This window comes from Linepithema humile, chromosome 8 (assembly GCF_040581485.1).
Source record: "Linepithema humile isolate Giens D197 chromosome 8, Lhum_UNIL_v1.0, whole genome shotgun sequence".
Classification (NCBI taxonomy): domain Eukaryota; kingdom Metazoa; phylum Arthropoda; class Insecta; order Hymenoptera; family Formicidae; genus Linepithema; species Linepithema humile.
This window is the reverse complement of record NC_090135.1, coordinates 9,364,641-9,385,630: the sequence shown is the minus strand read 5'-3', so window position 1 is coordinate 9,385,630 and position 20,990 is coordinate 9,364,641. Positions and strand designations below refer to the sequence as shown.

The 20,990-nt window shown below is 38.2% G+C and overlaps 3 protein-coding genes and 1 long non-coding RNA gene across 9 annotated transcripts; 3 read left to right on the top strand and 1 right to left on the bottom strand.

Annotated features, from left to right (window-relative positions):
- The first annotated feature begins 291 nt into the window (after nt 1-291).
- Nucleotides 292-9,306, top strand: Top1 (topoisomerase 1). Of its 3 annotated transcripts, none has more exons than XM_067360146.1 (12): nt 292-629; nt 923-968; nt 1,671-2,031; nt 2,113-2,429; nt 2,511-2,650; nt 2,732-2,929; nt 3,142-3,291; nt 3,365-3,453; nt 3,945-4,918; nt 5,162-5,612; nt 5,857-6,006; nt 6,161-9,306. In XM_067360146.1, the coding sequence occupies exons 1-12, from the start codon at nt 588-590 to the stop codon at nt 6,261-6,263; spliced, it is 3,021 nt and encodes a 1,006-aa protein (XP_067216247.1). In that variant the 5' UTR covers nt 292-587; the 3' UTR covers nt 6,264-9,306. The 3 variants fall into 3 exon arrangements, with proteins under 3 accessions (XP_067216247.1, XP_012230382.2, XP_067216248.1); XM_012374959.2 differs by having other exon boundaries at nt 294-629; nt 3,127-3,291; XM_067360147.1 differs by lacking the exons at nt 292-629; nt 923-968; nt 1,671-2,031; ... (3 more) ...; nt 3,142-3,291; nt 3,365-3,453 and adding an exon at nt 3,529-3,698.
- A 90-nt stretch (nt 9,307-9,396) lies between these two features.
- mxt (Eukaryotic translation initiation factor mextil) lies at nt 9,397-17,827 on the bottom strand. Of its 4 annotated transcripts, XR_010891421.1 has the most exons (12): nt 17,671-17,827; nt 15,817-15,932; nt 15,557-15,697; nt 15,126-15,295; nt 14,665-14,863; nt 14,322-14,393; nt 13,368-13,428; nt 12,925-13,225; nt 12,512-12,788; nt 12,137-12,258; nt 11,230-11,433; nt 9,397-11,154 (listed from the first exon to the last, which is right to left on the bottom strand). XR_010891421.1 is itself a non-coding variant. In XM_012374960.2 (11 exons), the coding sequence occupies exons 2-11, from the start codon at nt 15,923-15,925 to the stop codon at nt 11,050-11,052; spliced, it is 1,557 nt and encodes a 518-aa protein (XP_012230383.1). In that variant the 5' UTR covers nt 15,926-15,932; nt 17,671-17,827; the 3' UTR covers nt 9,397-11,049. The 4 variants fall into 4 exon arrangements, 3 of the variants coding, with proteins under 3 accessions (XP_012230383.1, XP_012230384.1, XP_067216269.1); XM_012374960.2 differs by lacking the exon at nt 11,230-11,433; XM_012374961.2 differs by lacking the exon at nt 11,230-11,433 and having other exon boundaries at nt 14,665-14,860.
- LOC137001400 (uncharacterized) lies at nt 16,684-17,392 on the top strand. Its single transcript, XR_010891425.1, has 2 exons — nt 16,684-17,021; nt 17,091-17,392. It is a non-coding gene; the product is annotated as an uncharacterized lncRNA (long non-coding RNA).
- Nucleotides 17,828-19,567: 1,740 nt separating the features above from the next.
- Nucleotides 19,568-20,874, top strand: mRpS2 (mitochondrial ribosomal protein S2). Its single transcript, XM_012375024.2, has 3 exons — nt 19,568-19,757; nt 19,843-19,938; nt 20,107-20,874. The coding sequence occupies exons 1-3, from the start codon at nt 19,721-19,723 to the stop codon at nt 20,760-20,762; spliced, it is 789 nt and encodes a 262-aa protein (XP_012230447.1). The 5' UTR covers nt 19,568-19,720; the 3' UTR covers nt 20,763-20,874.
- Nucleotides 20,875-20,990: the final 116 nt, after the last annotated feature.

Here is a 20,990-nt window from a genome sequence, read left to right as displayed (position 1 = left end):
ATACATCGATACTGACTTCACATCGCCGCGTTCAGATTCGGATAATGATTTCTCGAATGCGCGAGGTGCACGACGTATGGCGTGAAGTCTTTGCTCGCGCGTGTCCGTCGCATCAGAAATTGAACTTTCCGACGCGACCATACCGGTTTTTCAATCGGCTCCGCGGTGAATGACTCCTTCGGATCGAGCCTCGATCGTCGCGACTGTTCTAGTCGTTTCGGGGCTCGGGGGTGCGAGGTGCGCGAACGCATGCGCGATAACGCGTTTGTGGCACTTAGACTGGGCGCTGCGCGGTGTTGCGGCGCACACGGAAGGCAGACAGTCGTACGGAGGACTCGTAGTGGATCGGACGTGTTGCGGCGCGACGTGTAAGTAGTAAACTCCGTTCTCTTGCAAGTCTCGCGTTCACAGCGGGCGGTTCGTTGTACGGAGACACATAGGAGGACTTGCGCACGGAGTACCGTGCGCACGCTTTAGACCAGTCTCTATCCACTTGGCTCGTCGGTCAGCGTTATTCGCCTTTTCGCCCGCGTTGGCTGCAGCTATCATACACGCAGGCCGCGCGTATACACGTCCGTGTCGGGGAAATGGAGCTCGAGCAGGCGGCACCGCAGGTGAACGCCGACCCGGTAAGTGGCATATTTCGCCTATACGCGAACTGCCGCAGCTATGTAGGTGCGCATTTTCGCAACATTTGGTCGCCCAAACGCTCTCGCCTCTTGGTCGCTACACGGCCGAGCGACGCGAAATTTTTCTAAGTGTAAAAATGGCGTCTGCAACTAAGTCCGAGAGTGGCGTGAGCGTTCGTAACGGGAGGCGCTTCCGCGGCCAGTTTCGCGAATGCTAAGTCCAATCGACGCGCGTGGACGCGCGCGTCGTCTTACCTTCATGTTCCCGTCCTGAACGGGCTCGTTTGTTTTAGGAGAAGAGGGCCAAGGAGAGCGGTGGCGTCTCCGGGAATCATAGCGGTGAGTACTTTTTCCGGTCGTATCGCAAGGCAGATATAAGTACGAGCGAACAATGACCGAATCGGGCGACCGTGGACGAAACATGGTTAAATTAATTCCATCGTTACGATTTCATCGTAATGAACGAACCAACACGTGTCTTGATTCCCACGAAAATCGTTCGAAAGCAAGATCCTCGATGAACTGTTTTCCTTATTAAAATCAGTTCGATTACGAGGATTCCACGTGAGAAAATTATAACGAAGAAAATTCTAGTTCTTCTGAAAATGCATTTGTTATTTGCGCATAATAAAATTTAACAAACGTAATGATATTCGGAAATTTAATTGAAGAGATAAGAAATAACAGATGGTTGTAAACCACTTGTGATAGGAATCTGTAAAGCGCGTTTTTTTACTGTAATTATTTCAGTGATAAAAAAATTTCCATGCTCTTGGACAAAATATTGCTAAATTAAGTTGAAAAGTATTCTCAATAGTGAGACATTGTTTTCAATCTGGAATTTAATAAATCAAGGCTTATTCCATTTTATTTTGTACTTTGCTATTTTTTTTTACCATAAATCAAGGTCTCTCATCTAGTTATATGTTTTATTACATTTTTTTATATTAATCAAGGTCAATGCATTTTATCATCAAGGCTTTTAAATATAAATAAATGTCTATTGCTATATAATTTTATTTAATTATTTAACTTTTATAGATCATATCAATGGCATGTCCAATGGCTTTGATAAAAAAAGAGAACACAAGTCTGAGCACAGAGACAAGGATAAAGAGCGGTCTCATAAATCTGATCACAAGGATAAGGACAGGAGTAAGGATAAAGAAAGGAATCACAAGAGCGAACACAGAGACAAGGATAGGCATAGACATAGCTCCAGTTCTGTTAAGGACAAAGAAAAGCATGATAGCAATAGCAAGGACAAAGACAAAGACAAGAAGAGTTCCTCTTCCAGCAAGGATAAGGAGCACAAGAGTAGCTCGTCCAGTAAGGACAAGGATAAAGACAAGAGTAAGGAACATCATCACAAGTCAAGCTCCAGTTCTAAAGACAAAGACAGGTAAAATAAATAAAAAATTAATTAACAATAACAAGTGTTTAATGTAATTCAAATATTTATGCAATGTTTTTTTTTCCACAGACATCACAGCAGCTCCAAGGACAAGGATTCGAAGAGCAAAGATAAAGATAAGCACAGACACAGCAGTTCTTTGAATTCTAGCTCACGTGACAAGGACAAAGATCGAAGCATCTCGAAGGATAAGGAAAAGGATAGCAAGAAGCACTCTTCGGAGAAGGACAAGGAAAGACATTCCACTTCTCATTCGTCGGGTGACAAAGAGAAACATCGTTCATCGGAGAAAGACAAAGATAAGCACAGAGAAAGCTCGTCTAGTAGCAAAGATAAGCATCGCCATGAAAAAGACAAGGATCGCCATCGGCATGACAAAGACAAATGTAAGTACTATTATTTAAATATGTAATTACGTAATTGTTGGTTTCACTCTTTCTTTAATTGGCCACAAATTTGAATTGCAGCTAAGCATCGCGACGATAAGGAGAGGAAGGATAAAGATAAGGAGGAAGTTAAGGTGAAGGAAGAGCCGAATATGAAAATGAATCATGTGATTAACGAAGGGTTTCATTTTAATCCGCAAATTAAAACAGAGATAAAAGAGGTAATATTTTCTTGGCGATAATCTATCGGAGATTTGCATGTGGAAGTAGAGAACGAGACGCTGAAATGTATGTTTCCTCAGGAATCCATGACGCAAATTGAACCAGATGACGACGATGACAGTGGCGGCGAGCGACCGCTCTACATCAAAGAGGACGATGATGATGAACCAATGAAGGAGGAAGGTGCGAGTGATGACTCGATGAATGACACCAGATTGTCGCAACTTCATAATACGACCATAAAAACGGAAGACGATTCGGAAGAAGATTTGCCATTGGTGAATTTTAAATTAATTATATCAAAAATAAAAAAAATAATTAAAATGAAGCAGTTAAATGTAAAATACTTTAGAAAGTATCGTTTATTATATATAGTTTTTTTTTTTTTTTAGTATTTTATTCATTTTACTTATTTTTGTTTTTTTATTTTGTTTATTTTGTAATTAATATTATTTAATCATGTATATTAACATAGTCTGCGAGATCAAAGGTATCGCCAAGTGTGAAGAGAAAGATCGAGTCAGAGGAAGAAGATGTTCCACTGTTGGCACGCAAGAAACCTAAGAAATCAACCACTCCGAAGACCAAGAAGAAGAAGAGAAAACACGATGACGATGATTCTGATGCTGAGATTGAAGAGGTAATACATTTTTTTATTTTGCTGTAATTTAACTTGAATTAGAAAATACTTCACAGTGGTATATTCGTTACAGAAACCAAAGAAGAAGAACACGAAGGTGAAAACAGAAGGCGGCAGTCCGCGGAAGAAGAAGCAAGAAGACGAGCAAGAAGTTTGGAAATGGTATAAAGATTTTATAAAGTTATTCGAAATTTCCCGCCAAGACGCAGTCACGTAACTGCGCTCTAATCTAAACTTTAATTCCCTAATTTATTTTTACGTTTCAAGTTACTGACGAAAGTCCCTAAAATGTTGAATATTGCATCATAACCTATTTCTCTCTTTACACTGCCTTGCTCTACTTTGCAATTCACATGATGAGATGTAACAGACAGTATGATATAATGAGGAATCTTCTAAGAAATGGAGTGAGCTATTTCATAATGATTCGCCGATTCAATGTTAAAAACTCTTTCAATTATGATTACAAGATGAAAGAAAGCTCACCAATTGTGAGGTTATATCTGCAATTTTAATGTAAAATTAGTCTCCATTTTATGTGGTTTGTGTTTACTTTGACGATCAAATTTAATATAGTGTGTTTGCGGGTTATTTAATTAATAATGAATAATAATAATAAAACATGAATAAATTAACAAAACATTTTTTTGCAGGTGGGAGGAAGAGAAGAAGAGTGACGGTACAAAATGGAATTTCTTGGAACACAAGGGACCAGTATTCGCACCGCCCTACGAACCTTTGCCACCCACCGTTAAGTTCTACTACAACGGCAAAGAAATGAAACTGAGTCAAGACACGGAGGAAGTTGCAACTTTCTACGCTCGTATGCTGGACCACGATTACACGACAAAGCCTGCGTTCAATAGCAACTTTTTCCAAGACTGGCGGGATGTGATGACCGAGTCGGAGCGCGCCAAGATCATCGATCTATCAAAATGCAACTTCAAAGATATACACTCATATTTCTTGCAAAAGAGCGAAGAACGTAAGGCGATGACCAAGGAGGAGAAACAGAAAATCAAGGAGAAAAACGATGAAATTCAGAAGGAGTACGGTTTCTGCGTCATCGACGGCCACAAGGAGAAGATAGGTAACTTCAAGATTGAGCCGCCAGGTCTGTTCAGAGGTCGCGGCGAGCATCCCAAGATGGGCAAGCTGAAGAAGCGCGTGGTGCCGGAAGATGTTCTGATTAATTGCTCGAAGACCTCGAATATACCGAAACCACCGCCCGGTCACAAGTGGAAGGAGATACGACACGATCCCAATGTCACATGGCTTGCGTCCTGGACAGAGAATATCCAGGGTCAAGTGAAATATGTCATGCTGAATCCGTCCAGCAAGCTCAAGGGTGAGAAGGACTGGCAGAAGTACGAAACGGCGCGCAAGCTCGCGCAGTCAATCGACAAGATTCGTGCGGAATACCGCGAGGATTGGAAGAGCAAAGAGATGCGCATCAGGCAGCGCGCCGTCGCCCTGTACTTCATCGACAAATTGGCGCTTAGGGCCGGTAATGAGAAGGACGAGGATCAGGCAGACACTGTGGGCTGTTGTTCGCTGCGCGTGGAACACATCCAGCTGCACGAACATAAGGATGGCAGAGAATATGTGGTTGTGTTCGATTTCTTAGGTAATTAGACAGAGATTATTACGTTTAATATAATTATATATATATATAATTAATATAAAATATATTAAAAAATTCTATTTAACAAGATTTTATATTAGTTTTTCGGAATATTGAAACTGAATCTTTTTCTACATATTTTTTATTTATATGAAATTGTATAGAGTATAAAAACTATATCATTTATCCCTTATTTAATTACATTGTATCTTCCAACTTCTGATTGCCACGAAATTAATTCCGCAGGTAAAGATTCAATACGATATTATAACGAGGTTCCGGTGGAGAAGCGCGTCTTTAAGAACTTGCAACTCTTCATGGAAAATAAATCACCCGGCGACGATCTGTTCGATCGGCTCAACACCACCGTGATGAATAAGCATCTGAATGAGCTGATGGAGGGTCTCACTGCCAAAGTGTTCAGGACTTACAACGCTTCGTGGACGCTGCAGCAGCAGCTCGACAAACTGACTGATCCGAACGACATGGAAGCGGAGAAGATCCTCTCATATAACCGGGCGAATCGCGCAGTCGCCATACTCTGTAACCATCAGCGTTCCGTGCCAAAGACGCATGCAAAATCTATGGAGAATCTAAAGGCCAAAATCGAAGCGAAGAAAGAAGCAATAGCCGAATGCGAGTTGCAAGTGAAAGACGCCAAACGGGACGCGAAGCACGGTTCGGTGAAGGAAAAAGTGTACGTCATTTCTTCTCATCTATCCTTTTTTTATATATTTATATATGTTAATCTAAATATATAAATCACTAAAGATAATAATCTAATGAACTTTTTTGTATTCGATGAACTTTTGTAATTTAACGACAAAATTTTGTACAATTTAGAGTCGATTCTTTTATCTTATTTTTTATATTTTTCACGGTGTGCACCTACATGTCAATACCTTTACCGCACGAATTAATCGCTCATTATATTTTTATAGAACGTACGACAAGAAGAAGAAGCAATTGGAAAGATTGAAGGAACAATTGACGAAGCTGGAGGTGCAAGCGACCGACCGAGAAGAGAACAAAGAGATCGCTCTGGGCACCTCCAAGTTGAATTATCTCGATCCTAGAATTTCCGTTGCATGGTAAGTACACATACATATTTTGTATTTCCTTTTTTTTATTTAAACCTTTGGCTAAATACCGATACTTTTTTTCATTTTTACATTTCGGTGTTGGTTTCGCGTTGCTTCCGCGTTGCTTCTTTCGACGGTTCTGTGAATATGTATTATCCTCTAGGTGTAAGAAGCACAACGTGCCCATCGAGAAGATCTACAATAAAACTCAGAGGGACAAGTTCCGATGGGCAATAGACATGGCCGGTCCTGATTACGTCTTTTAACCCCGCGGGTAGTTGTCAAGTATTGGACCATAAAAAGGACTTCTCCCGCTGACAATGCATCTAGTGAATTTTATATTCTAACGAAAAGCCGGGAGACTTAAAGAGAGAAAGGAAGTGTGCGTGTGAGCGAACGAGAGAGAGAAAGAGAGAGAAAGAAAATCGTATGAAAGAATAGTAGAGAGAAAATTTTTTACATTTACGGATATATAAATGTGAGAAAGTGTGAGAACATATTTTCTATAGGATATACGCGGCGCATCAAATCATGGTGAGAGGCGACTGTATACTTGGTGTGGTGTAATTAAATGCAGCATGCAAATTCAGTAAGTTAGTCTCAAATCGCGCACGCGTGCGCGCGCGAAAAATTCTTTTCTTATTGCATCGTCAGCTAATTCGTTCATGAATGTGTAACATCTGAATGTAAAATTTGCACCGGTGATAAAGGGGCAAAATGATAAGTTTCGAGCAAGGAACGAGGAGCATAGCTTCGTTTCGTTTAGATAGAAATTTATTCCGAGCGCGTGGATCTTAGGAAAGTAGCACCGAATTTGTGCGAATTTTGTGAGAAAGAGAAACGTCTAAATTTTTAGGATTTAATTCTTGCGAGAGATGCAGGACGATTGCGCGTGTATCGCGCAAATTTCGGCGTGCGTCCGCGTGCCATGGAGCACGCACGGAACAGGATGTAACCGCGCTATTGTATATATAGGAGATATTTGTGGGAGTGCAGCACGGAGCACAGTTAACACTGCATCGATATTAAGGAACAGGAAGGAAGAGGAGCCAGCTATCCAGCGAAGGCAGCAGTTGAATTTTATATTCCCTCTCGAAGGAGACATATACACATACACGCATTATTTCTCATAAATGTATGATAATGTCACTCATCGCGTATTACAATTACATTTTACAGTCGATCGTGTACGAAGACATTAAATGTATGTAGAGCATATTCGATATATAGCACACTACTTTTTTTATATAAATGAGACGCAGATTAAGAAATTATCGCGATATCGAAATATTGCCTCCCCCCCCCCAATCCCTCGAATAAAAAACTGGATAGTATAAAAAAAGGCGAGATATATATATATTTAAGTGAATAATTATCGCTTTTAGCGATTTATGTTTTATAAAACGATGTCTAGGCTATAAAAAAAATAAACGACAAACGCATTCTTTAATTTCTTAGTGTTATTTGCACATCTCGCGCCGACTCTGCTCCGTATCGAGAGCTGGAGATTACTAGCACACGTATATATATACATATATATACATATATTTTACGCTCATTTGACGATAATAAGCATTGAAATGTAGCATTAAGCTTCCTATGAATCGAATCGAGACATTCTGGCGTATGTGCTTAATATATAAGACATGTATGTATATTTCTAGGAGAAATTTTGTTGAGGTATTTCATTTTTCGTTTTTCGCATTTTTACATTGGGAACCAACTGGGTGGAAATATCCACCCGTTTCTATCATAGAAATTATGGTCAGTGCCGGATTTACTAATAAATAGAATCTTTGATGTATTAATGTTGCATTATTGTTTAATTATATTATATTAATATTTTCATAGATAGAGCGGAATCTCTCTGCTTTGTTGTACAGTTCCCAAAATTGTGGGAAGAGTGAATTTTATTATTATATTAGAATGTTACATTTTCAACTTCCACTTGTTTACATTTCGCGTCTACACAGCTAAATCCGGCTCTGACGATCGTTGTATATTCTGTTTGAGCTTGTGCATACGAGACACCGCTTGTTTCGTATGCAGATCGATCTGCTGAATACGTAGAGGAGCATCGATGCTTAGAAAAGAGAAGAGAAAACGCGCGCTGCCGACTATTTATCGCTCGGAATGCAAAGTGTTCTAACAAATCTGTGTTTAGGGGTTGTAAAGACGATTGTTCGCAATTAAAAGTGTAAGCACGCATTAGGTATATTTGTAAGAAAGTTTGTAACGCTCCGAATGACACGCTTGGAGCTTTGAGCCTCTCATTGAGGAGAAATGATTGAACGTCGGCAACTGTTCATCTCGTTCATTCTCTTCGGGCCGTCTTTCTCAACGTCGGTTAACTTTAACCGAAGGTTCCAACTTGTCGAAAATTGCCAATATGAATGAAATATCATCATTGAAAAAGAAAATGATTTCAAATTTTTCTTACCTTCAATGACGATATTTCATTCTTCATGTTAGCAATTCTATTAATAAGTTGAAACGACGTTGGAAAAAGTGGCCGCTCGACATGCAGTTGTACCATGCTAGTATCATAAAACCAGTGTTATGCTACTAGTATGTCACGAAGGGGCTGCAAAATCGAAAAAGACAGCGGATCTCTCATTCATCTCCTCCCCTCGTTACTTTTATATTCCGCGCTTCACGTTGATTTCTCGCACGCGGTATGCAGTTAGCGGCGTTATCAGTTATATCGCTAGGCGAAACTGTTATTTATTATGTAATAAGGCGCAATTGTTGCTTGCGCCTAGTTGTCGGATCATAATTTGTTCGCGATATGTTGTTTGTGACAACTGTGAAGGGGAAGTGGAGCATAGCCGAGGTTGATACTAGACTGGACTACACAAAGTATTGATATATATTATTATAATAATAATAATAATAATAATAATAATAATAATAATAATAATAATAATAATAATAATAATAATAATAGTAATAATAATGTGTAACAATGTTTTCACGAGGCCGCTCGCACAGCCACTCGCGACACAAGTAATAGCAATGTAAATGTCGTGATAAAGAGAAAATTAAGGAAAAAAAAAAAGTAGCGGGCAATCGACAAGCGCGAGCCTTTGCCGAACACTACCGGAGGTTTTTAACTTTTACAAGAAGATTCGAGATTAAGAGAGAGAGAGAGAGAGAGAGAGAGAGAGTGCAATTGATATTTAGTACAATTCTCGGAACCCGCAAGAGGCCGGCGGGAGTACATATGTGTATGTTTCAGTGATTAATCTCACTTCGATTATATATATATAAATATATTATTGAAATAATAAAAAAAATCTTAGTGCCGAATATCGCACGGTCGATTTTATTATCACATATCCAGCTTGTATAATTTTTTTTTTTTTTAGAAGGGAAAAGAAAGAGAAATAGTCTGACGCATGTGTGTCTTTGTTGATTTATTATTATAAACGACAAAGTACAATAATACAATATAGTACCATTACGTTATTGCGCAGTTAGTCGGAGAGAGAGATGATAGAAATAAATTATATATAATTTAATCGAAGTAAACAGAGTGTAAATTCTCGTAATAAATATTAAATTGTGTAAAAACTTAAAGACGAACGTAAGTGTTCCGGACATTGTGCAGTAAACTTTTGCAATACGCGAGGAGGTCGAGGAGAGCCTTGTTCGCAAAATACACGAGCCAGCTGATTAAATATTAAGATTGCGTATCTTTTCATCCGTTTTGCAATTTATTTTGATTTTATTTGCATTTTTTTATTTGCTAAACATACATACACGAGGCATACAAATTTTGCAAAGTGATTCTCGAACTAATGTAGGAAAAGGAATTAGTCAACGCAATGACATAACAATCCTGTTTAAGAGTTTTGTAATTCGAGCGCGATATTGCATAAAACGATACCTTGCAGTGAGCAGCAGACGGTATCAATTACGCGACCAGACGATCCTCACGCACACATACTGCACATGGCACGGACGCTTTTAGTGTATATAAAATATAAACTCTCGATAAAATTCTCAATTCTCTTATTCTTTTTTTTTTTCTCTTTTTTTTTTGGTTATTGCTTCACAGCAGAGTAAATACCAGAGTGGTTCCTACGTTGAAATAGGTGGACTAGACTATGCTAAATCACCGATTTGATCTTCCTCCGTATAACGCACGTGTTACACGCGAAATTTGAATCCCGCCGCATTGCGAAATCTGGAATTGTTTTCAGAAAAAGAAAGAGAGAAACTGCTATTTACAATTGTGTTACAGAGCATAGAATTGTTTTTGTAACGTATTCTAGTCTAGTTTCTCCTAAAGTATGTATTAGTCTTTCACGATTAATCTTTTCTTCAAGATCGAGACTCTTCCTCGATTCCAAAGTAGGCGAATAGCAAAATCATTATAAATCATGATCTCGTTTAAAAAAAAAAGAAAAAAAGAGATGTAGTCTTCTTAGGAATATTGCACAACTCTAATTTCTAACGCTAACGATTCTACCGCAACTACGACGTACGAAAATTAATAACTGTCTTTCAACGTGTGGCTCTTCAATCAATCAGTATGTATATCCCGTTACTTGATTAATAACTAATACAACGTTTCTCTTGCTTTTGTGCTTTGAAATTGTCTATGCTGACTGCATAAATCGCGCGCGCGTTTCGCACCGTCTCACACTCAGAATTGGCGCGGCTCGCACAATGTGCATTCAATTGAAAAGCAAAATAATCTCTCATAAATAATTTCTCAATAAATAGAATATTTTTTTTTCACTCTAATGACTAGCGTAATCAATTGTTTTAAAGCGCGTATCAAACGATACAGATATGGGATTCGCGTCCCGTAAATGTTAGAAAAACGATTTCTTCACATTTTTGTCGGAAGAATCGATACGTTTCTCAACGTCTATGCTCTATTTCCTCCGAGGAAGTGATTCCTTTTCTTTTATAAACCCAAGAGAATAAAACGTGTCGCAATTTTGTCACGACCGACACAGCGCGCGCAGCTTTCTGAGAATTTATCGTCGGGGTGTACGAGGAGATAACGCGGAAAGATAGCCGCAATTTGACTCTATCGCTTCATTCAGGATCGGTTTCCGCTTCGCCGATCGGCAATATCGCAACGGGACCAGCGGCTGCTAGTTTGGCTTTGTATGCCTCCGGTTCGAACCAGCGAATCGGTGCCTGTCGAGAGGATGAAATTAGTTCCCCAAAGCTCTCTCCCGCGATATTTGTAGAGGACAAACCTTTACCTCTTACCTCGTTAACGTTACAAGCGGCATGCTACGATTCGGCTGGAAAGCCGGGTGTTAATTTGCTTTTGTCAGATCGCATGCAATCGGGTAAGTCCACACGTTCGAGCGTAGCTTATACGACGGTTATATTTGCTACTACTTTGAAACGCTGATAAATTAACATTCGTGTCGCCCAGTTGGTCAGATTACAATATTCCAATTTTATGAGCTGCGAAAAAGATCTTTTAGACAAGCCGTTTGTTTAGGAAAAACATCGCGTAAACTGCGCTCATCGAGCTCTGTCTTCTTTCGAAGAACGAAGAGCGAATAGAGAGCAAGACACCGACGAATTTCGCAATATGCATTTATTAATACAGCGTGTATGCGAAATTTGACACACAACGTTTTTATTAGTCTAATCTTTTTATATTAGTCTAGTTTTATTAGTCTCTTGTACACAAGATTTCGACGAAATCGTGCCGTTTGTAAATAATCTCGGCGCTTCAATAGAACTTAAAAAATAAACACAAAAAAAGTATAACATAAAATAGAGTTTTTTATAATACGAACATTATATATAATACGATATAATAAAAAAATAAGTTTGCATCGTCAGATGCAAACCGTAGGAACCAACAAAATAACGCAGTACGGAACTTTACGCACTACGAGTATTAGATGTGCTTGATGCACGAGAAGTTCTTTCTTTGAAAACAATTTTGAACATGTCGAAATATTGTAAAGAAAAAAAAAAAAATGAAAAAATATCACATGTTACGGGATTCGCTTTCCAGTCTCTTTGGTCTTGATTGATTTTTGGTTAATGTTATATGTTAATTTATATAAGAGTATTAAATCGCGATCTTGCAGGGAAGAGTGACACGGAAAGTGTTACACAGTATATGATTAGCATTCCTGTCGCATAGCGGTACCTTGCGAACTATATTGGGGCACTCCTTCTGTATGCGCGCCCAGTCGGTGGGGGGCCGCTTCGCGTACGGACCCGATGCGCACAGCAGAAGAAACTCGTACGTGAGCTCTCTTGCCTCTGGAACTGAACAAATAGAATGAATTCGATCGCCCTACGTTTGCAAAGTGGTCCGATTTTCTCAAAACTCAGAAAAAAAATAAGAGCTCTGAATGTCCCCCGTGTGAAATATTAATAAAATGCGAATTATTATATTTAATAAATAATTCATCAAACGCGAAATTTCTTAGTTTTTTTTTTAAAAGATAGACAACACCCGCAAGTATATTTTAGCGCTCAATAATGTTTTGTCCTGCGCTTTGAATTTATATCCGAGTACCTTGTTGAGTTGTGCGCTGCTCCTCGGAGATCGGACGAGGCTTGTATGTTTCTTCGCTCTCTGAGGAAGTCGCGGCGCTGTCCACACTCAACTGTCGTCCCAGAGCGGAAGAAGCATTCACGTTGTCCAACGGTGACAACGGCATACGGGGAACGTGGGGGGTGGAAGTGGTGGTCACGGTGAAGCTAGGTTCTTCCTCATAGTTAAAGTACTCTATTCCGCTAGTATGATTCTCGGAATCACCCAGGAAGTGTTCGTCCAGCACCAGCTTTGCCGTCTACAAGTGTACAAAAGGAATCGAAAACTATTATCGAAGAATAAAAAGAATTTATCACACATATGTTTCTTAGTTCAGCGAAATCGAAATAGAGTTAATTTAATCAAACTTTAGCAAAATAATTGCGCCATTTTACCCTGACGAGGTCGAGGTTGCAACCCGTAATCTTGAGGGACTGGTTACCGACGGTAACGGTGTACTTGTATTCGCCTATACTGGCGTCGTTAGTGGAGAAACTGTGCAGGAGAGAAGACCGCAAGCGGGAGTTGTGCTGTTGCTGATTGTGCTGCTGCAGTCGGTTGCTCTCGTCTGATGCGCTACTGTTGAGCGAGGAGCTGGAGCCACCCATGGCTCCCTTCTCGCCACCCGAGCTTTGCTCCAGTCTCACTGGCGATGCATTTCGTTGAATCGTATCTTTGATTAAGTCCTTCGCGTAACTGCAAAACAAAATATGGAGACGGTCATCGCGGCAAGAATCGCTGGCGGGTAAAAATATTTTTGTCTAATTCGTTTACGCCAATAGATTGTCACTGAATGTGTAAACTTCTATTATTATTAGATAAATGTATTGAGACGTACTGAATCTTGTCCTCGGACGTTCCCGTGATTTGGACAAGTCGTTCTTTAGCTCCAGGGTTTACTACAAACCAAGATACAGCATCAGTCGGCAGTCTTATCGATATCGATTAAAAATATCACTTGACGGTTATCGTTAAAATCTTTTACACAAATCCACACAGTTAATATGTTAAAAACAACGTGTCGAATATTGTTAAAGTATTGCCAAGCGAGGGGTAAGAATAACATATTCAACTAATGAGTCTAGAAAAGAACCTAAGCACAAGTTATATATTTACATGAAAATTATTTACGTATATATAAGTGTGTAGAATATTTAAAAAACCGTTTTGCTAGTATGAGTTATATTAAACGTCGAAGTATTAATTGAGTGTCAATCTTTCTATTCACATGGGATCCGCGATGCGCGATCGATCGGTTAACCTGATGCGTGTTAACAACTGATAACGTAACATATTTATTCTCTCGAAGTTGCAACGCACAATTTAATTACACGCTTTACTTGTTATTCCGCAACAGCCGATAAATTCTGGATTAAGTTGATTAAAATTTGTTGTTTTTTGAAACCATTACATGAAAACGAAAAAGAAAAAAACGACGGATTTTTATTCAACCCAAGAAGAATATTTTTTGTCGTCGCATGAAAGAAAGCTGATATGCTTTGCATTTCTTAGTTTCACGCTGGTTAGATCGTAAATAGCTTCGTCATGCAAGTTAAGAATAACAGGTGACTGCAGCTTTTTTATTAAATGTATTCCTAGGTGCGATATTTCACTCGTGAATGTCAGCACAATCTCTCGCGTAAAACTCAATGCTCCCGGAATGTGAGAGAGGATTAGAGACTATTTTAGGGCAAACGGGCTCCATTTGATTGATTAATATCGTTCTTGCGATGCATGAGCACAAGATGCTGCGAACAAGTCACTGGCGGATCATTCATTGCTTTTTTTTTACCTCGCTGGAAGGAGATGATCGTCTGGCTGAGCTCTTCTATCATGTGAACTCGCCGCCCTTTTATTCCCATCACTATATTTTCGTGCAGATTATTTAACAATATCGTATGGACACAACATATGATCGGAAAATTGTTTGAAATAAAACTTCTTCGACTAAATCGTTTCAGCTTAGACAAAATTATTATTGCGATGTCATTAAACGTTAATAATTTTAAAATATTGCAATGAAAAGACTTCAGGGGACGGTATTTCTTTTGTTGAACATGTAAAGATCGGATAAACCTGTTCACTTTTGGGTAGGATTTTTATATGTGACGTGAATAAATGAATAGTTTAATTACCTTTTCCCGAATCGCTATTGCGAATGACGACTTCATCTTTGCAATAATTTTTTCCCGGTATGCGCGTAGGCTTAGCGAATTTTCCGCTGTTCTTGATTACTTCACCGGGTCCCAATATTGGCGCCGAAGTGGGAGAAGTCATCGCCAATAACGGGGATGTCAGGGAGTTCGTCGGTGTATCGGGTACCGCCTCGGTCTGCTAATAAAAAAGACAATTGTTTCGACTAATATAAAAAATATGTAATCGCCTAATAAATAATTTTTACTTATAAATATTTTGAGAAACCGTGAGGCGATGAGAACGTAAAGTGGATGAATGTCACTTAAGAAAATTTTAATTAAAGCTAAAAACGAGATTCTTTGAGAAAGATTTTATTTTTAATAAATTTGATTTTTCTAAACGTTTTATAATTTTAATAAGCATTAAAGAAATTATAAATAAAATGTTGTTTTTTACCTACATTGTCTAGATGCGACAACTTTTGCATGTAATACACGTCCATTGAATCGGTATGACGCCATTGTTTCGCTCGCAGCTCGATGAGTTCCAGCAGATGAACCCTGGTCGTCAGATCTAATCTATCGTCCTGGCTCCCATTCCTGATCGCCACAAAAGCCCGGTCCAGCTGATCTAAAGTTACAAAATTATAGATAAATATTTCAGTGTTTAGCGATACGTAATTATCAATTAAAAAATTCATAATTTAATTCTCATTAAGTTCTCATTAAGAAAAAAAAAAAAAAAATTAATTGTCTTTGTGCTGCACAAAGGTATTATAAAAGTGATATTAATTAAATATATGTAATATACTTTTTATACAATTTTAAATTTAATGCAAAAATATTCATTAGATCGGCTTTCATAATAAGTTTTATGCACGGTAAAATTTACCTTTGTATATAGCTTCTAATTGGTTGGCATAGAGTTTCAGATGACTACACATGGAGATAACATTCACTTGCAGCGTTCGGTCATGGAAGCCATTAGTCAGTTGCATCGCAACATTGTCGATTAAGGACACTATATCCTCTACTGCAAAATCAGAAGAAATTTTTCAGCCACCGTCCATTAATTTATGCATAAGAGAACAATGTTTGTATATAGAAACTGTTATTACAATTGCAGTTATTTTGTTCAACAAAAAAATTTACCAGTCGTGATCCGCCCATCGACGGTCGAGTTGCGCTGGTTGAGTTTAAGCGGCCGTGGTTTCTCGAGCTTCTTCACAGTTCTGGCTCTGTTCAATTGTGCGGTAGCCATTATGATCCTGCGACAAGAATATTATATTTCATAAATCTTAAAAGGCACATTTTTTTACAAATTAATTTACGAAATAAAAAAATATTTCTCAATGTCAATGTTAATTATATTATTTCATATATTATTAAGTTAGGCATTCAATATTAATTAATATTATTTCATATAAATAATATCAATAGTTTTCTAGAGCTTCTCGCTTTTAGATTTCCATTTGAGTTTCAAGCTACGCCACTGCCTCCCAATAAACTCATTTCTCTTTGATACGGCGAGTCATTAAGCAATAGGAGTACCCACAACGTCACCTCGCTTTGCTCCAAATCGGGGTTTTTCCTCGCGAAACGTAATGCGCCCACGGTGACGAGTTATTTCGTTGAAGTCTCGTGGTGATAAAAATAATTTACCATATGAACGCTGACTTTAGCTCGAACAAGATAAAAGGGAGAAAATATACGAAGTCAGCAAGATGAATGAAGCAAGAAGAAAGCATAATAAAAAGTATAATGTAACTTTGAATCTTTCATTCCTGTCTTGCAAAAAAATTATATCGCTTTCTTAGATTGAATTTCGTCAAAATAATTTTTTTTTGAACAATATGTATTTTGTATTAATTAATTAAATATTAGAAAGTACGTATCGAACTGGCTTCGACATTGGTATATAATTACATTTAAATTTACCTTGTCACGAATAAAAATTTGTTTCTTAATAATTACATATTTACATAATTTAATGTGACTCGTAATACAATATAATCACGATACGATTTATATTATTACAATAAGAGATCTTACGTCAATATTAGTGTTTCGACTGTCAATAATGAGCACAGAAATCAAATTCGTGTGTTTACAGCGTCGAAAGTTGAAACTCACCGAATGTCAGTTTCAAATTCTCGAATAAAGATTCTTGGAATCTTACAGAGCTTCCGGGACCCCGATTTCGCTGCTGCGAGGAAGAGTTAATGCGAGAGAAATGTGGAAAGCAGCAGAGATTAGAGTGACAGACACAGTGTGAATGAGAGAAAGAGAGAGAGAAGAAACGCGGTAAAAAAAAACAGAAGAAACTTGAGAGGGACAATTATATATACATTGTCGAAGTAAAAATGCAAAAATACATGCAAATTGTTTTTGCAGCAGAAATTTCAATGCTTCAAATATTTTTGCAGACAATGAAAAACAGGCACATCGCATTGTGTCATAAAAACGGAGAGGAAGAGGCGAGGAAGGGACAAGTTAAACAAAGACGGAAGATACACGAGAGAAAAGAAAAACATCGTGAAAGGAGGAGGCGAGAAACACAACATTAAGGCTGTTCAATTTAACTACTTTCTTGCACCTTCTGTGCCCGAGATAAAATGCATGTATATTCACGTTTTAATATGTGTATACGAGAGAGAAAAAGAAAGAGACCAAGTTCAGAAAGTGCAACTAAGCAAACAGATCTATTAGTATCATCGGAGAAATTATTTCTGGCGTTTCGTGTGTATGTATGTGTGCGTGCGCTTCGCGATACACACAACACACATACACATGCAAGGCGCGAGCGAATAATCGCGTTGATGCGAACAAATGACATCGGTGAGAATCGCCTCTCTCGCGGAACTCCAGATATAGAAACGTCCGAGAAAACGGGAAAACGCGTGCGGCGAAGACGAAGCCGCTGTTTTTACCGGAAGGCGCGATGATGCGTCGACGTCGCGACGGAATATTCGCGCGCGGTACGATGAATTATCACGTCGGACATACCTTTCGCGAGAGCCACACCGCTTCCTCGGCCGTGCAACGGATCAACGACACGCAGGACTGTCCGGTTGGGGATCGCGAAGATGTGTCGTCGATGTTACGCCTGTATCATCGAGAGCTCCACAATCCGGCAGTCGATGCCACCAACGTTGAGACGAGAAAACACTACGGACGAGTGACATGAAATTGTTTCCTATTCCAGCGCAAAGTTATCTTATGGTATATCCATAATAAATTTATGCACAAGGTTTTTATGAATAAATTCTAATTAATGTCTATATGATTCTTAAAAACTGTATTGATTTCCTCTATTTTATATTTTCTTTTTATTAATTATTATTGAAACATATGTTTTGAATTATCAAAAAAAAAATAGCACGATGTAAAAATGACATACTTGTAAACAGATGCACTAGTGATTATTTTTTAGGTTTAGCATATTCCTCTACGAACTGTTACTGTCGTTGAACTAGATTGATGTATTTTTATTTTAAAAAAGACGTCTTTAAGACGTCCTATAAAAACGCCCTACAAAAAGACGTCGGTTTTTCATTTCTTTAACAATTGGCATTTTAAAATTTGCAATAAAAAACTTTCTAAAAAGAAACGTTTTAATTATTTAAGTGTTTTACGAGTCTAAGGCCGGTATTCATAGGCCGGTATTCATAGTCCGTTCTTATATTTAAGATTGTCTTAAGTATTGTCTTAAAATGCTATGAACCAATCAAAAAGCCATATAAGGGCGGTATTCATAGTCCGTTCTTATATTTAAAATCGTCTTAAGCACGGACTTATATTCGCTCTCTTCGTCACACATAGATTGTGTCTGACGAAGAGAGCGAATATAAGTTCGTTCTTAAGACGATCTTGAATATAAGAACGGACTATGAATACCGCCCTTAGTATCTTAAGATGACGATGACGACGACTTAAGACGATCTTAAATATAAGAAACAACTATGGTCGGTATTCATAGTCCGTTCTTATATTTAAGATTGTCTTAAGCACAGACTTATATTCGCTCTCTTCGTCACACATAGATTGTGTCTGACGAAGAGAGCGAATATAAGTTCGTGCTTAAGACGATCTTGAATATAAGAACGGACTATGAATACCGCCCTATGAATACCGGCCATAGTCCGTTTTTATATTTAAGATTGTCTTAAGCACGGACTTATATTCGCTCTCTTCGTCACACATAGATTGTGTCTGACGAAGAGAGCGAATATAAGTTCGTGCTTAAGACGATCTTGAATATAAGAACGGACTATGGGCGGTATTCATAGTCCGTTCTTATATTCAAGATCGTCTTAAGCACGGACTTATATTCGCTCTCTTCGTCACACATAGATTGTGTCTGACGAAGAGAGCGAATATAAGTTCGTGCTTAAGACGATCTTGAATATAAGAACGGACTATGAATACCGGCCAATGAATACCGCCCTAACACTGTCAAAAGTAGCCCAGAAGCATGTAGAAAAATTTAAATTACCCACGGCCAGAAACGCTCCATTTTAAACGGCATTTTATGAAACTATTATCAGAAGCACATGATAATGTAGGAGCTTACTCGTAACAGTGTCATCTATGGGTCAACTAAGGTTGTTTTCCAGCAAAGGACACAAGTTGACACAAATCGACACAAATATCACTCTGTCTTTGTTCGATATTCAATGAGTAACAGAGAGAATAATACTTTTGTGTCTCTTGTGTCTCTTGGTGGAAAACTACCTAAAGCAACATTACGAATGCATTGATGGTAAGTGTACCGACTGCACTAGTTGGTTTACATAATGTTGTAGATGGCACTGTTATGAGAGAGCTCCTACATCATCATGTGCTCCTGGTAACAATTTCATAAAATCCTGGGTAAAATGGAGCGTGGCTTGCGCATGTGTGCGGTATTCATATGTAATGCTGCTTGCGTCTCAAATATGGCGTCACTGATTTTGCCTCTATATTCTATTCTTTCTGCTTTAAGATAACCTCTTTTAACTTGTAACATTGTTTATTTCTGCTGGAAATTTCATCGAAGTATAGACTACTTAATAAAATGTCTATATTTGCGAGGCGAATATTTTCATCTAACTGTAAATACTTTCTTATTTTGCGTTATTTAATACCGAATATTGTTAATATTGTTAATCAATCTTTTCATGATTGTTCTGTTAACAGTTTCGAGAGAATGGCAATGTTTACGACCTATCATCTGTAATACCCATCTTCGTCGATGTCAATTATCAACACAAACTCAACCAAATGTAGAAACCGGTAAAAATATAATAATTTATTTGTTGAAGGTTTATAAGTTATAATATAATTTCAGTTTTCTTTAGAATATTGTATCTTTGTATTTCTATAATTTAATTATGAAAAAGGTGATATATCTTTGTTATTTAATATTATTTTATATATATATAAATTTTTATAATATTTCAGAAAGCTCAGAGGTGTCAACATTAGACCCATTGAAACATCCGGACTTCTTCCAAGTGCACAATTTATTCACTTTAAAGGACTTGTACAATGCGAGGGTACATTATGGTCATAAAGAAACTTCACTGAATGAACATATGGAGACATTCATATTTGGTTCCAGACTGGGACACCTAATAATTGATTTGGATCAAACTGTCGAGTTACTGAGACAAGCATTGAACTTCACTGCCCATGTTGCCTTTCGAGGCGGCATAATTTTGTTCATTTCGCGAAATCCCCAGGCCACATATTTGGTGGACAAAACGGCTAAAGAATGCCAGGAGTTTTCACAAACAAGGTATTGGAGGCAGGGCCTGTTTCCCAACTCGCAAAATCAGTTCAAGACTATGACGCGGCTGCCAGATCTGTGCATTTTCCTTAGCACTTTCGACACTGTTCAAGCTCAACACACAGCGGTTAGTCATTCAGCGAAGATGAACATCCCCAGTGTTGGTATAGTTGACACAAACTGCAATCCGAATCTGATAACGTATCCTGTGCCTGGAAACGACGACTCTCTGTGCGCCATAGAGCTTTATTGTTCGTTGTTCAAGGAAGCTATTCTCAGAGGCAAAAAGGCAAGGGAGCAATTGACGAAGCTTGTGAAATCAACATGAATCTAGTAACCAATTCTCAGCTAGAAGTAAATATATATACATATGTACAAAGATCAGAATACATTTTTATTTCTAATCGAAGAGTGCAAGTAATATAAACACATAAATCTTATTTAAATATGTGTCCAATTATTTCCGGTTTATTTTTGGAAAAATTAATTATTTGGATAAAGGATATACTCTAAACACGTTTCCGTGAGATTGTTTTATTGTTACTGCTATAAACTT